A 15,485-nucleotide genomic window follows, 5' to 3' on the forward strand; every position below is an offset into this window, starting at 1 on the left:
TACTTTTATTTTGTTGCAGCTGGAAAAAATGCTGTATGTTCGCTGTGGAACAGTGGGTTCGAGAATGTTTCTCGTGTATGTCTCTTACCTGATCAATACAACTATTGAAGAAAAGGAAATTGTTTGCAAGTGTCACAAGGTATTTTTTTCATAGCTACTTTAGGAAGCATCATATGTGGAGTATTACCTATTTTGTATTATTTTAGTTTCCTGCAAACTAAGCAGCTTAGGTGCTTAGAGTCTGTTACAAATTTTAATTAAATAGTGGTTGATTTTTTTATCATTTATATTTATTATAAACGATATAATATGGCATTCATTGCTCAAACATTAGAAAATTGGCCTACGTGGCTTTCTGTATAAAGAATCAACAGGTTTGAGATCTCATCCAAAAAAGTCTTGAGCCTCTAAACCTTCTTTGTAAAACCACACATTAGAGAAAATCTGTAAGTTGGCTTATACGCAGAAAGTTTTGGAGGAAGAGAGATCTCCCTTCATGAAATATTTTTTTCTGTTAAGAAAGCATCTTAAGAAAATCACTTTTGATAAGGGCACATGGAAGAGAGTGAAAATAGGAGAGCCATCACAGTCGTAGATCCAACAGCTCAAGAGGCAGCTGCTGGTAACTCTGATGTATTTCTTATTGGTCTCTTTTCTATTTATAGAGATGGGGGGCAAGTTTTTATATAGATTTAACCATATTGTGTGTGATGCTTGTATCCTCTTTTATTAATGGAATATTATGATCTTTAGTATCTTCTTAGTCCTGGCAGCAGTGTTGTCTCAGCCTTTTCTTAGGAATTGGGTCCTTAGCCCAGCAGAGGAGAAGGCCTGGCAATCTGGGGACTCGTAGTTTGGTTACTGCACAGAATCTGGGCCGTGAGCTGTCTTAGAAGTCATTGAGGGGTAAAACTATCCTAAGATAGTTAGGAGTATTCCCGAGTGGGAAGGAGGAGGGCATGTAATGTAATTTCACCTAGCCTGATGTAGTGAAAAGAACCCTAGATGGTGATTTGGGAAATCAGGGTGCCAGTCTCAGCACTGCCTCCTAACTTGTGAACTCAGGCTACCCAGGGAACTTCTTTTGACCTCAATTTCCTCACCTACAAATGAGAATGTTCAAGTTCTGTGCAGCTTTAGAGTCCTAAGCCTTGGGTTTCATTTCTCCTTCTGATGATGAAGTTTAACGGTAGTCATGCAATATACATTTTTGAAATAATTGTTTGCTACCTACTAACTATCTTGGAATCAAGCTAAAACAGTGAGCTGCTGCATCTTTAAGCGGTGTTCCCATCTCCTTAAGACATGATATCATTGAGGTACATGCCACTTTTGTTAGACAAGGATATATTTATTCTTCTATCAGCTAGTCCATTCCCAAGACTTGCATTTACGGGACACTGATTCTGAGGGATAGAAATAGATGTTACACAAAAAAAGAATTAATTGGTCACATATGTTTGGAAAATGCTGGGTTAAAAGGTATTAAATAGATATTTTTACTTCAGGACTTAGCATGGCGCTTAATTTGCTAAGGTCTATAGAGAATCTTCGCAAAAGGCTGTAGTGGTTATCTTTCAAAATTATTTTACCAAGAAGCACTTTTCTCATGGATGTCTATATTAGAGGTCCTAGTGTCATTTGGAAGACATTTTTTGAAATTTAAATGTAAATGTTTTTTCCTTCAGTGATTAAGTCTCATTTTCACTTATATGTGAATGTGCTCTGTAGGCCGTGCAGAAACTAAAGGTAGGTCACATCTGAAGGAATCACGGAGTTGCTTCTTCATTTCATAGATCTTTTCTGTGGGGAAATGTTGAGGCCCTAGGCTTTAGACCCATGGAACTATTGCACACTCTTTTCCAACTACCAAAATGAGTAAGAGTATCATGTATCCTACTTATTAGACTTTTTTAAAAAGTTAATGATATTGAGGGAGGAAATAATTTGAAGCATATAATAATAATAAACATTATTTAGGCATTTTACTAAGTGCTTTGTATGCATTATCTCATTTCATTATCATAGCAATCCTTGTGAGGATTATGAAACTGAGACTTAAAGAGACAATATAACTTTCCCAAGGTCCCATCGCTATGTCCAAGGTCTACACGGCTAGTAAGTATGTATCTGGCCAGGATTAAAATCCAGATCTGTCTGGCAGTACAGCCTGAGTTTTTAACCAACGTGACCTTTTTTAAAGGTTTCTCATCAATAGGGTAGATGGTTTGTTTCCAAAGATATAATAATAACTCCATTGTTTTTGAACCCCATTGTTTTTAGAGAGGAGTTGTAGCATGTTGGTTAAGAGTACAGGCTCCAGGGTCAGATTCAGTTCTGTCTCTGCCTTTGTCACTTACTAGCTTTGTGACCACTTCATCTTAAAATGGCACTAATAATGGAATCTGTTTCCTTGAGTTCTTGTGAGCATCACATGATACATGTATAGTGATTGTAATACTGTGTCATATTACATTATTATTATTATCATTACCATTACTGTCATTTTAGTCATCTTGAGATGAGATAAAGAACTTAGACAAAAAGAAGACCCAGATTCTAGGCTTGGCACCACTAGCTTTGTGGCCTAAGGCCAATCACTTAATCTTCCTTAACCTCTAGTTCCTCTTCTGTAAAATGGTGCCCATGCCTGCCTTGCCCGCTTTCGCTAGATCCTGAGATAAGTTATCTATAAGAAAGCACTTTGCAGTGTGAACTGTTATAAAATCGTAAGATAATTTATTAGAAATAGTAGTCTGGTCTCCCTACATAGATTTTTACAAATATTATTCAGAAGAAAGACCCTAGCTTCTTAATATATAAATTGGGATTATTTATTGGTCAGTAATAGATTGTGGTTTGTATGCCTTCTATTTTTAAAACTTTATCTATTGTTAAGATTTAGAAAAGCCATTGAATGTGCCCTTTAAATTCTCTTGCAGGATGAAACTGTAACAATAGAAACCGTCTTTCCGTTTGACGTTGCAGTTAAATTTGTTTCGACAAAGGTACGTTCCTGTGAAGCATGTCAGAAAGCACTTAGGTTATAGAAATGAACAGAAAAGATAAAATAGATTAATGTAGTTGCTGACGACCTTTTGTCTTCATGTGTGACAGTTCGAGCACCTGGAAAGGGTCTATGCTGACATCCCCTTTCTGCTGATGACAGACCTTTTAAGTGCCTCTCCATGGGCACTCACTATCGTGTCCAGTGAGCTGCAGCTTGCTCCTTCTATGACCCCAGTGGACCAGCTAGAGTCCCAGCTGGACAAAGGTGAGCATATGGGGCATCCCACTTAATTAGTCGAAGATAGTTCTCTGTGTGTGTGTGTGTGTGTGTGTGTGTGTGGCTAGCAGTAAGAGCTTTTTGCTAAGGGAGGCAGCTTGAGACTTGGACTCACAAAAGCAAATACATTTAGAATTAAGGTAGAATGAGCATCATTTACATTTTGCTTGAGTGGGCCTTATTTCAAAAGATCTGATTTTTGCTACTTATAAGGAAGTTACTCTTTGAAAAATGTACTTGAAGATAAAATAATATTTTTTACATTTGGATTTTTTATAGACTGTTTTTTCTTATTAATTAAGGTTTACCATTGTTTATAATTTGAAATGGGAGAAGATGTTTATTAAAGAAACTTTGGAAAAAACGGAAAAGTAGACAATAAGTTTTCTAAATCTATAAACTGTTTCTATAAACTGAAACAGTTTATAGAAGAGATTGAGACCCAGGATATTACCTTTCTGGTTCAGTGTGCTTTGGGCTTGTATGCTTCTTGGGCTGTTAGAGGGAATAACAATTAGTTTGATTGTTAACCCAAGCAAAACTGTGCTCAACTACATTATAAGGGTAAATACTATGAGAAAAAAAAAATAATGATGTATTCTTAAAACCAAATATAAATAAGTCGTATTATTTGCTCTCTTTGTGTATCTATCTACTACCTGACTTCAGTGTTACAAGTTGTAGTTGGTTTGCAATACCAATTAAAGTTAGATTAGTAGTTGTCAGAATTCCAGCGTATTTTTGCATCTGGCTTGTAAATAAGTTTCAATGTCTATCAATAAATAATCAACAAATATTCATTGAGTGCTTCCCTGTAAGCACCATGCAGGGCTCTCCCGACGACACCAAGAAGAACAGGCAGTCTCCAGACTCACTTCTGTGCATTTTAGAAAACTCATCATAAAGGAGGTACCATTTTCCCTTGGAATGATAGGGGTTTTGCACAAGATCTCGGCATCAAATCCGTATGTAAGATTAATAGATAAAAATCAAGCATGTCCCTAAACCTCTCTATTTAAGTCCTGAAAATATGTCCCACATTCTATAAAGTAATAATAATAAAAAACATGTTTGTTTTCAGAGTGCCTTCATAAGTTTTTGTTTCTCTCTGGAAACTTGCTCTTCTCTTGTGGTTTGGGAATCGTCGTCTCTGGTTCTGCTTTGTTCCTCTGTCCTCTCCTTCCTTTCTCCTCACTGTGCTGACGTGGAATAATCGTGAGTTTTCGAGTCAGACTGAACTAGATTCAATTCTCACTCCTACCGCTTGCTCTTTCGTTATGTTGGACGGTTCATTTTGCTTTATCGCCTCAGAAATAAAGAAGATAATGTACATGGAATAATGTATATGAGATAATTTATATGAAATACCTTAGCCCAGTGCTTATCTCCTAACAGCTCAGAACAAGCCGGTATTTGTCCATTCTTCACTGATTCCTTTTCTTACCCCTTAAATGTTGGTCGTTTCCAAGATCCTGACTTTGGTCTCCTTTTTCTTTTTCTACAAGTCTTCCACTGCTGTGCAACCTTGGGCTGCCTGCATTCCCTAGTCCAGTTAGAGGAGCCACTGTACACTTAATCCAAGCTAGAAACCACGGGGAAAATCTAGACTCCCTCTGCACACCCACATCACCCGGCACCAAGTTCTCCCTCCTACATGTCTCTTGAATCCAGCTTCTCGTCTCCATGCTCACTGCCATCCTCACCATTTCTCACCTGGCCTTTAGAAACAGCTGCGTAACTGGTTTCCTCTGTGCCGTTCTCCCCGCTAGTCTGCCTTTCACACTGCTGCCAGAGTTTGTCCTCAAAAAACTATTCTGAACTTGTCAGTCCTACTTAAAAAACCCTCAGGGCGTTCTAGACCTTTCCCTGTCAGGCTCGGCTTACCTTTCCAGCTTCTTCTACACCAGTCTCTCTACTTCCCTTTGCTCTGTCCCAGGCTTCAACCAAGCCGGACTTTCCACATTCAGCAAACATTGCCCCCATCTGTTTTGAACATATTATTACTTTTGTCCCAAACCCTCTCCCTCTTCTTTTCAACCTGTTAAACTCTCATTTGCTCTTCAGCGCTCAGGTAAGCTTCGACTTTCTGATCCTCCCAGTAGGGCTAAGAACTCTTCCTTATTTACTGCCATGGTACCTTGTACATCCTTCTATTATAACACTTATCCCATTATATTGTAGTTACTTATTTATAGATATGGTTCCTCTGCTGAACTGCGTGCTCCTTTAGAGCCGGAGCTGTGACTTCCTCATCTTTGTATTGCCAGCCCCCTAGTGGTTGGTTAATAAATATTTATTAAATTAATGAATAGTCTCTAGTTTGAATCTGCCGTTACCAGTTTCTTATTGCTGCTCTAACAAATTACCACAAAGTCAGTGGCTTAAAACAACACAGATTTATTATCTTAACGTTCTGGAAGTCAAAAGTCCTAAAATCAAAGTGTTGGCAAGGCTACATTCCAGAACTTCTAGGCTCTAAGGGAAATTCTTTTCTTGCCTTTCCTGGCTTCTGGAGGCGACTTGGATTCCTTGGCTTGTGGCTCCTTCCTCCATCTTCAAAACCAGCAGTGTAGCATCTTCAAATCTCTCTTTCTCTGACCTCTGCTTCCATTGTTACATCTCCTTCTCAGACTCCCTCCTGCCTCCCTCTTTCCCTTTTAATCCTTGTGATTACATTGGGCCCAACTGGATAATTCAGTATAATCTATTTGAAGATCCTTCTCTTAATCACATCTGTAAAGTCCTTTTTGCCATGTAAGGTAACATACACATGTTCTGAAAATTAGGATGTGGATATCTTGGGGGGGCGGGTGTTGCAACATTACTTTGTCTGCAACCTCCAAGAACACCAGCACTGATGCGCTATAAAATTTGTGTTTGACCCATTAAAAATAACAACTTGCCTAGCTCATAAATTTGACTCTAATGTTAATTCTTAATAAACATTGTGATCATTTTGGTTAACTTCTTAGAATTAGGGAGGACTTTGGGGGAGTTTAATATAAATGTCCCAGGTATTAAAAAAAAGCTATCTTAAGAGGTTTGAATTGATGTATTTTTTTTACTTCCTGGGCTGCAATATCATTTCCTAGTCCTTAAAAATTACTTAAAAGTAGTTAATTAAAGTAAAGATTGACCCGGCTTTTTTCCTTTTCACTTCTGGTATCTACTCACAAGCATAATCATTAATTTATCACACAACCTTCTTCACTGGAAGACCATAAAAACAATTATGTATTGTTGAGGAATTTTGTTATTGTTATTTGAAACTTTCATTCATAGATCTGCTAAAATTGGCATTAGATAGGCACCGTTGCTGCTTGCATTTGAAGGAGTGACATTGTAGGTCCTTAGTGCTGACAGGTAGGGAGGTCTTGGTTTAGATGAGCATTTATCTTGTGATCAGGAGTTTGCTATAAAATTGGCAAGAGGAAAGCATCCTTGTACAAGAGGTAAGTAGCCACATTAGACAATAATGAGGCAATAGGTGGTGTATTCCGTTTGAGCGGTATCAATAATATGTACTTATTGAGAGAAAGCCAGAGTTTTCTGGAATGACGTTTTGAGTGCCTTAACGGGTAACTAAAATTTTCTCTTTTCTTTTTCCCTACCATGAAATGTTTCCTTTGGAGACATGAAATAATTTGGAGAAAGAAAAATCGTCACCAAAGGGTATTATTCTAACTCCAGACTTCTCCCTTTTATAGTTCCTGTAGGAACCTGTCACAGACATATTGATGCCTCACCTGTTTTTATTATAATGGATTATTGATAGATTAGAAAAAACACTGGATAGGGACTTGAAAAAGTGTGACCTTGAAAAAGTCATTTAACGTCTCTGAGTCTTACTTTCCTAGTCTCTATACATAATGTATAATTGGTAAGGTATTCTTTTTTTGTTATGTTACTTGGAAGTAAAACTCTCCTTTCATAGATGAGATAACTTGCATAAGGATTATAAAGGCTCTTTCTTGTCTTGTAGTTGTCTTACAGACTGGAGAGAGCGCCAGTGAATGCTTTTGTCTTCGGTGCCCCTCTGTTGGAAATATTGAAGGTGGCGTAGCAACTGGGCATTATGTTGTCTCCTGGAAGAGGTAAAATTATGTCAGCCCTATCTTTTCTTCATTATCTGTGCTACTCTAATGCCTTTATTATTTGTCATTGTCATTTAATAGTTGAGAGCTTCAGTCAGTCCTAGAGAGCAGACTAGGAGTCACATGCTATCTCTGACCATTTGTCAAAAACGAAGATTAAAAAGGATAATTAAACTTTCATTTGTGTTTATCACAATTTGTGACCTATATACCGATGAAACTTTAGACAAACTAGTTCTGATGATAGGACCATTAAAAACATTAGGAGAAACTGCCCTTATTTGCAGTCAATAGTATTGTCTACATAGAAAACCCAAGGGAATCAACAAATTATTAGAATTATAAGAGTTTCAGCAAGGTTGCTGGATATAACATCAATATACAAAAATCAATTGGATTTCTATATATCAGTAGTAAACCTCTGGGCAATGTACTTTTAAAATGGCTGTCATTTACATAACAAAAATTATAAGATATATAGGACTGTATCTAATAGAATAATGTGCATTACCTTTACAGAGAAAATGATAAAACTTTAAAACATAAAAGGAAGACCTAAATAAGTGGGAGAGATACAAAATGGTCTTAGGTAGGATTTGGATAAGATTTAATATTGTAAATTGTTCTATAGACTCAATGTAGCTTCCTTCAAAATCTCAACAGCTTGTTTTATTTTGTTTTTGTGGAACTTGACACTCTTGATTCTAAAATTTGTATGGAAAAGCAAAAATTGAGAAATAGTCAAGATACTCCAGAAGAAGAAAAACTAGGCAAGGGTACTTGCTCTTCTAAATTACGAGACTTACTGTCAAGCTACAGTCATCATCACTATGGTATTGGCTCGGGGGTATGTAAATAGGCCAGTGGAACAGAAAGGCGTCTAGAAATAGATCCATAGATCCACACATAGGAAAATTATATTTTACAGAGGTAGCATCGTAGATCAATGGGAAAAGGATGAATTGTTTTATAATTGGTAGTGAACAATTGGGTATCCGTTTGGGAAGAAAATTGGATCTCTGCTGTGTACTGTATCTAAAAATTCCAGTTATATTGAAATTCTAATTGTAAAAAGGAAAACTTTATTACTTTTAGTAGAAAAATAAGGGAATTGCTTTATGACTTTGGAGTAGGGAAGAATTTCTTTAAAAAAGACACAAAAAGTACAAGCCACTAAAACTGATGAATTTGATTTCTTAAAATCAAGTTTCCAGTTCATTAAAAAACACCGTAAAAGAAGTGAAAAGACAATACAAACTGGGAAAAGCTATTTGCAACATGTAAAACTGACAAAGGGTTAGAATTCGTATCAAGAACTTAGAGAGATCAGAAGAAAAACACGAGTCTCCTAACAGAAAATTGAGCAAAATGCTTGAATAGGCAGTTGAGGTGGAGCAGAGGAAGCCATGTAGTCAGTAAACACAGGGAGAGAAGGTCAACCTTACTAGTGATCTGAGATTCAAAGTGCTCCCATTAGTTTGGAAAAATGAAAAGCTTTAACAAGGCAACGTTTGTCAAGAGGTAGAGGATAAATTAAAACAATTATTTGGAAATCTGTTCATCAGTACCAGGTACAGTTGAAGACGTCTGTCCCCTTCAGTCCTAGGAAAGGTCTCAAACATGTATACCAAGGATGTATGTATAAGAATGCTCATAGCAGCACTGGTTATGATAGTAAAAGGTTAGAAACAAACTAAACATCCATCAACAGGAAAATGGATAAATTGTGGCACCTTCCTACAGCGGAGTACTATGTATCAGTGAAAATGAATGAACCAGAGCTGCACCTATCAACCTATTAAGTGAACAAAGCAACTGCAGATGTTCAGAATATGAACAAATTGCGTATATATAATATTGGAAAACATTTAAAATATACCATACGTTTCTTAGGGCTACATATAAATTTGGAAAAATGTAAAGAAATACATAGGAATGATAGGTATCAAATTCAGGATAGTAGTTGCTTCTGGAGGGGAGAGGAGGGAGATGCAAGCAGGAAGGGATACACGGGAAGATTTGACTATGTTCTGTTTTTTAGGCTGGGAGGTAGGTACATGATATTTCATATGTTATTTTCTTGGTATGGCTCAATTATTTCATAAATTTTAAAACACCGAATAAGATTTATTAAAAATGAGAAAGGAAAAATATGCAGTTTTCTTAAAAAAAACACTAACTTGTTCTTATTGTCCCTACTTATGAATTTATCATGTTGGTGTTCAATTTAATTTATATATTTATAGAGATTAAAACAGCATTTTGAAGGCCCTGCTTAGTTATTCCATCATGTTACTGTAATACTGTAAAGACACACGTTTCTTAATGATGAGGGTTTAGATGTTTTTGCCTGTAGGTTTTGCTCGGTAGTAGTTTGCACATGGTGTCAGCTGTTCCGCCCCTAGATACAGACTCTTCCTCAGGGCTTTCCTTGGCAGTCAGATAGCTGTTCAAGTCCCTACCCTAACTGTAATATAGGAAACACATGTACCAGTTTCATAAGCTTAGTCACCTTATCTCAGTAATGTTGGAATGCCGCTCTGTTTATGGATAGTAAGGTATTTTTAGTTCTTCAGTTTGTCCTGTGTACTTACAGTGTAGTTATAATAGTGCACTTTGAAGTGGTCTGGTGCTCATCTGTGAGCTGTCCTACCACCTACATCGAGAACATTTTGCTACCAGCACACCATGTGCAATGGTGTGCTTTGTGGTGTAGTTGATTTACATTCTGGCTCAACTCCTTAACTTCCTTACTGGGACCAGACAGCAGCCTGGGGTTGTAACATGTGTTAGTTGGAAATATTCAAAACAAAAATGGGATTCTAAAGCTCTTAGTTCACAAAACTTCCATTAATAAAGTTTTAGAAAATGGATAAATAATTTATATTTCCACTGAAACTAGTTGGTGCATATACAGATTCCCTGTTTTTGATTTATTAACTTTTCCCATAAAATGTGAATTTAAAAGATACCCTCTTCTGCCATAGGACTTCAGCCATGGAAAACATCCCTGTCATCAGCACTGTCATCACTCTGCCACATGTGATTGTAGAAAATATCCCTCTCCATGTGAACGCAGGTAACGGCATTCAAATTTCACTTGATTAGAAGAATCCAGTAAGAATATTTATTTTGGCTTCTAAGATTTTTTAAAATTTTTTATTATGAAAAATGCCCAACATTTACGAAAGTAGATTATGCTCCTTCTTATGTCATCTCTACCTCTACACACTCCTCCTTCCCCCATTATTTTGACGCAAATCCCAGATATTATTTCATCTGTAAATATTCGAGTATACATCTTTAATATTAGTGGTTATTTTTCTAAACATAATCACAACACCATTATTATGACTTAAAAAATTAGCAATAATTTCAGAGTATTATAAAATTCCAGTGTTGAAATTTCCCTAGTTGACTCGGAATGTTCTTCAGTTTGTTTTAAGGTCTCTGCATTGCAATTGATGGGTGTCTCACCTTTTGGACTCTGTAGGCAGGCAGACTCCCTCTCCCCCACTCCACTGCCACCTCCTCCCTCACCTCCTCCATCACCTCCACCTTCCCACTTTCTTCCTTGCTGTTTATTTGTTAAAGAAACTGAGTCGTTAGTTCTTAGAGCTTCCTACCATCTGGATTTTGCTGATTGTGTTGTATCATTTTTCAGTGTTTCTCTTTCCCTATAAATTGGTAGTTAGATCTGTAGACTTGATTAGATTCAGGTTCAAGTTTGGGGCGAGAATACTTCATAGTTGATGGTATGTGTTCCCATCAAGAGGCACATAATGTCTATCATTGCATCTTGAACCATCATTGATATTTAGGGAAATCTTTTGTATATTTTAAAAATTATTCCTAAACTATAATTCAGCTCCTAATAGCCAAGACCTTTTCCAAGTCAATCCATTTTAGAAGGGGGCTTTGATTCTTCTTAGCCTGTTTTATCATAGTCCAATGGCTATTGTCCAATCAGCGAGGTTTCTTATTTAGTAAGAGTGCAGTAATATTATTAATTTAAATATTCCCATGTCTATTGAATGAGATTCATTTACAAAAAGAACCCATGAATGATAATCTATGTTTGGTTTTTTATTTTTTATTTTTTTTGGTGGGGAAGATTGGCCCTGAGCTAACATCTGTTGCCAGTCTTCTTCTTTTTGCTTGAGGAAGATTGTCTCTGAGCTGACATCTGGGCCAGTCTTCCTCTATTTTGTATGTGGGTCGCTGCCACAGCATGGCTTTAATGAGTGGTGCATAGGTCCGTGCCCAGGATCCGAACCCACGAACCCAAGCCACCAAAGTGGAGCGTGCTGAACTTAACCACTGCACCACAAGGCCAGCCCTAATGGTCTATTTTTTTTAACCAAGAGAAATGTGTCATCTTCTCTGCAGATCTGCCATCATTTGGGCGTGTCAGAGAATCGTTACCTGTCAGGTATCACCTACAGAATAAGACTAACTTAGTTCAAGACGTGGAGATTTCTGTGGAGCCCAGTGATGCCTTCATGTTCTCAGGTCTTAAACAGGTACCAGTGGTATCTCATTGAGCTGCTCACGTAGACACCAAAGTGTGGCCAGGAAATGGAGAGCGGTACATTTAGTATTTACAGATGAACTGATAGGCTGACTGGGGTCCCTATTATTTTGATAGTAGTGAATTTTTAGTTACTTTTAAAGATTAAGTACAGTTTGCTAAGAGGTGGATTAAATGGGCAACGCTTTACATGTCGAGATCACACAAATAGTTTCTTTCTCCTTATGAAACAAGAGTTCACAAATCCTTGGACTGTAGTAGAATTCCTGAAAACTTTAAATTTCCCTTTTATTACTAATGAGTGTGTGTGTGTGTGTGTGTGTGTGTGTGTGTGTGTGTGTGTCTTTTGAGGCCTGGAGGCATGACCACCCATATTAAAAGCCTAACTCTCTTCTGAACTATCATTGAAATTTTTTAGAGATTTTGACCAATAGAATTTACTTATCTTTGGTACATTTAGACACAATTTTGTATCTACACATAAAAATAAATTATTCAGGTGTTTTGATTCATCCATTCAAATCAGGGGTGGAAAAGTTCATCAGATTTTTGAATGGAACATACGCTCTCAGGCAAAACCAGGTTTCAGTAAGAGTACTGTCCTCCACTGTCCAAGTGATAACAGAGACGGCCCTCAATAGTCAGTAAATACTTTTTATTAACAAGGACGTAATGAGAGGAACAAAGGTGTCATAACAGCCAGAAGTATCTACCCTGACTAATCATCTGTGCTGTGCGTGTTCTGAGTGCTGTGTTGTTGTTAAATGCAAAACAGAATTATATATGAAGTATACTGTAAGTCCATACTCTAATTTAAATTTATAATTTATATTAAATACAATATTAGCTATGATATGTTGGTACCCACACGCATTTATTATCTTTGACACTTCATAAACCTCTGTGTACTCATTTGCAAACAAGGATGCTTTTCTTGCATGTCCTGATCTTTTTCACATATTGACTTGTAAATAATTAGATAAGATGCTCAAATCTTACGAGTTTGTGTTCTAAAGTATTGATAAAATTTTCCAAACATCTTTTTTTCCCCCTGAAGTTACTTGCCTTACCACAAAGGTAAAATCCGTAAAAGAAAACACCAGAAAAAACTAGTTTGTCTTATGTTGACATAATGTTTACAAAGCTACTTTTCTGTAAATTGTCCCATAACGTATTATGACTATGCAGTCTGCCTGTGTAGTCTACACAGGAAATATTGATCCGTCTAGTGTTCTCATTTTGAGAAACTGAGAAATCATGTACATACTATTTATGCATTTATTATCTGCGTGGCCTTAGCCTCATGCTAATTCAGCCCTACAGTTTGGAATCTGTCCGGAAGATGGCATAGGAGAGAGAGGGAATATTTCACCAGAAAGATTTGGGTGTCCAATCATTTGTAAATAATCGAGGGGTAACAACATATAGATATTGCAACTATGTGTATTTGATTATCTTTCTCTGTAACTGTTTATGACTCAGATTCGATTACGTATCCTGCCTGGCACCCAGCAGGAAATGTTGTATAATTTCTATCCTCTAATGGCCGGCTACCAGCAGCTACCTTCTCTCAACATCAACTTGCTCAGGTTTCCTAACTTCACCAATCAGCTGCTCCGGCGTTTTATACCTACCAGTATTTTTGTGAAGGTAAGGCTTAGAAATGTTCTGCTTTTTAAATGTACTGTCTTGAAAACAAACAAAAGAAGACATTTTTTCATGTAAACTTCACTGAACAATATGTTGAGACTAACAGTGATAGTTTTGACTTTTATTATATGAATTTGGCCATATTGCTATTCATTTCTATAAAGTTGCTATTATTTTATAGAATCTAACTTCAAAGATTTTTATTCCCTTAGAGAAATAATGATTAATCCTTATTGTATCCTTCAACAGGTGTTTTCTTTGGCTTAGTAAAGTGTTTTTTTAAATTGTAGTTAGTCTGTAACTAGTTTTTAATCAAAATGGATTAACTTTTTAAATAGGATCCCTGAACTTTCCTGATTCTCTTAACTGTGTAATACTGGATTTGTGTCCTTTCTGAAAATGATCATCTGTCGGAAACTGTACTCTGGTTTAGTGTTTTGATTTCTTAAAATGATACGATTTCCAGGTTCCTACAATAAAAGAACACGTAGGGCAGTCATAGTGTGTGAGAGACTGAATTGGGCCACATGGGTCGTTCATTTAGCCCAGCGCCTCACCTCGAATGAAGCCACTCTTGATGCCTAAAATTAAGGCTGTCTCTCCAGATAGTTCTGGTTTCTCTCAGTAACTCAGATATACATGAATATAAATGAATCCTGTGTGCGATCTTTAAGTTTATACCCCCTTTTGGAATGACAAGTTACATTGCTTACTCTTTCCTTTTTTGTGTCTGTCTTATTCAGGTTTTGGAGAACTGCCCCTTGTTTATATAATCTGGGATTTGGTAAATTATAAATTAGTCTGTGTTAATGTATTCCTCATAATCTTCCTAGCTTTTATCTTTCCAGACTTACACGACTTTTTTTTGCATCTGCCAAAAAATCATTTTATTAACCCTTCTAAGCTCCTGTCCTACACCATACTTTTAAATTGTAAGAGAAAAATCACATAATTTTAGATCTCTTTGTGTTTAAACAGTTGCTCTTTTTTTAAGACTTTAGTTTTTTAGAGCAGCTTTAGGTTCACACAAAATTGAGAGGAAGGTGCAGAGATTTCCCATGTACTTCCTGCCCCCACACAGCAGTAGCTTTTTAAATGTTTCCACCTGGTCACCTTCTGAAGCCATTTCCATTGCTGTTCCTCACTGTCATGTCTGAGGTCCCCTGCAGGGGAAGGTCTCGTGACTGGGGTGGGGAGCGGTGGGGGGACGGGTGGTCTCTGATGTCCTGTTAGCTGTTTGACCTTCTGAAGATTGGTATTCCTAAACTCAGAAGTACAGCTTTAATCAGTGTGAAAGTATGTATCAGTGTACAGATGTGATCGTATTCTAGCTGTACAAACGTAGCTTGAGATGTGAGAATTGATTGTATTGAGGAATCAGGATTTAGGTTCCATCCATTAATCTGTGTCATTCCTTTCCCTGCACGACTCAGTACCCCTAAATCTAATCCTAGCTAATGCTAGTTCAGTCTTCTGATTTTCTTTCACAGTAAACCTCTTCTGGGTAATGTTTAAATCCATGAGGAAAGATTCCAGAAAAATAAACATTCGTAAGTTTTAACATAATTAACATGCCCTTTTCTGACTGCCATGATCTTTTCTCTGAAGACAACTACCACTTTCTAGTAACTTGACTGCTGCCAAAAATTGTTTTACCTGTCACACTCAGGACAGTGAATGAGGATTACCCTTTTCACGCTTACTGAACTATCACTGACTAAAATTTTCCATCCCGTCACACTTTTATTCAACTTTAGAGCTGTGCCGTGCCAGTATGGTAGCCACTGGCCGCATGTGCCTGTTGAGATTTTAATTAAAATTTAATTTAATTTACAAATTAGTTATGCAGTCACAGTAGCCACACTTCAGATGCTCAACAGCTAAATGTGACTGGTGCCTGCCGGATTGGACAGCACTGAGACAG

At 37.0% G+C, this 15,485-nt stretch overlaps 1 protein-coding gene across 1 annotated transcript in view; it reads left to right on the forward strand.

The window, feature by feature from the left end:
- Positions 1-15,485, forward strand: part of TRAPPC11 (trafficking protein particle complex subunit 11) — a 47,299-nt gene that overhangs the window by 29,536 nt on the left and 2,278 nt on the right. Inside the window, exons 23-29 of the mRNA XM_058524956.1 lie at positions 20-139; positions 2,943-3,008; positions 3,118-3,274; positions 7,269-7,380; positions 10,368-10,459; positions 11,770-11,903; positions 13,394-13,561. Of these exons, the coding sequence (XP_058380939.1) occupies positions 20-139; positions 2,943-3,008; positions 3,118-3,274; positions 7,269-7,380; positions 10,368-10,459; positions 11,770-11,903; positions 13,394-13,561 (849 nt within the window). The remainder of the gene's footprint in view (positions 1-19; positions 140-2,942; positions 3,009-3,117; positions 3,275-7,268; positions 7,381-10,367; positions 10,460-11,769; positions 11,904-13,393; positions 13,562-15,485) is intronic.

The sequence above is a fragment of the Diceros bicornis genome, chromosome 29 (genome assembly GCF_020826845.1).
Source record: "Diceros bicornis minor isolate mBicDic1 chromosome 29, mDicBic1.mat.cur, whole genome shotgun sequence".
Classification (NCBI taxonomy): Eukaryota; Metazoa; Chordata; class Mammalia; order Perissodactyla; family Rhinocerotidae; genus Diceros; species Diceros bicornis.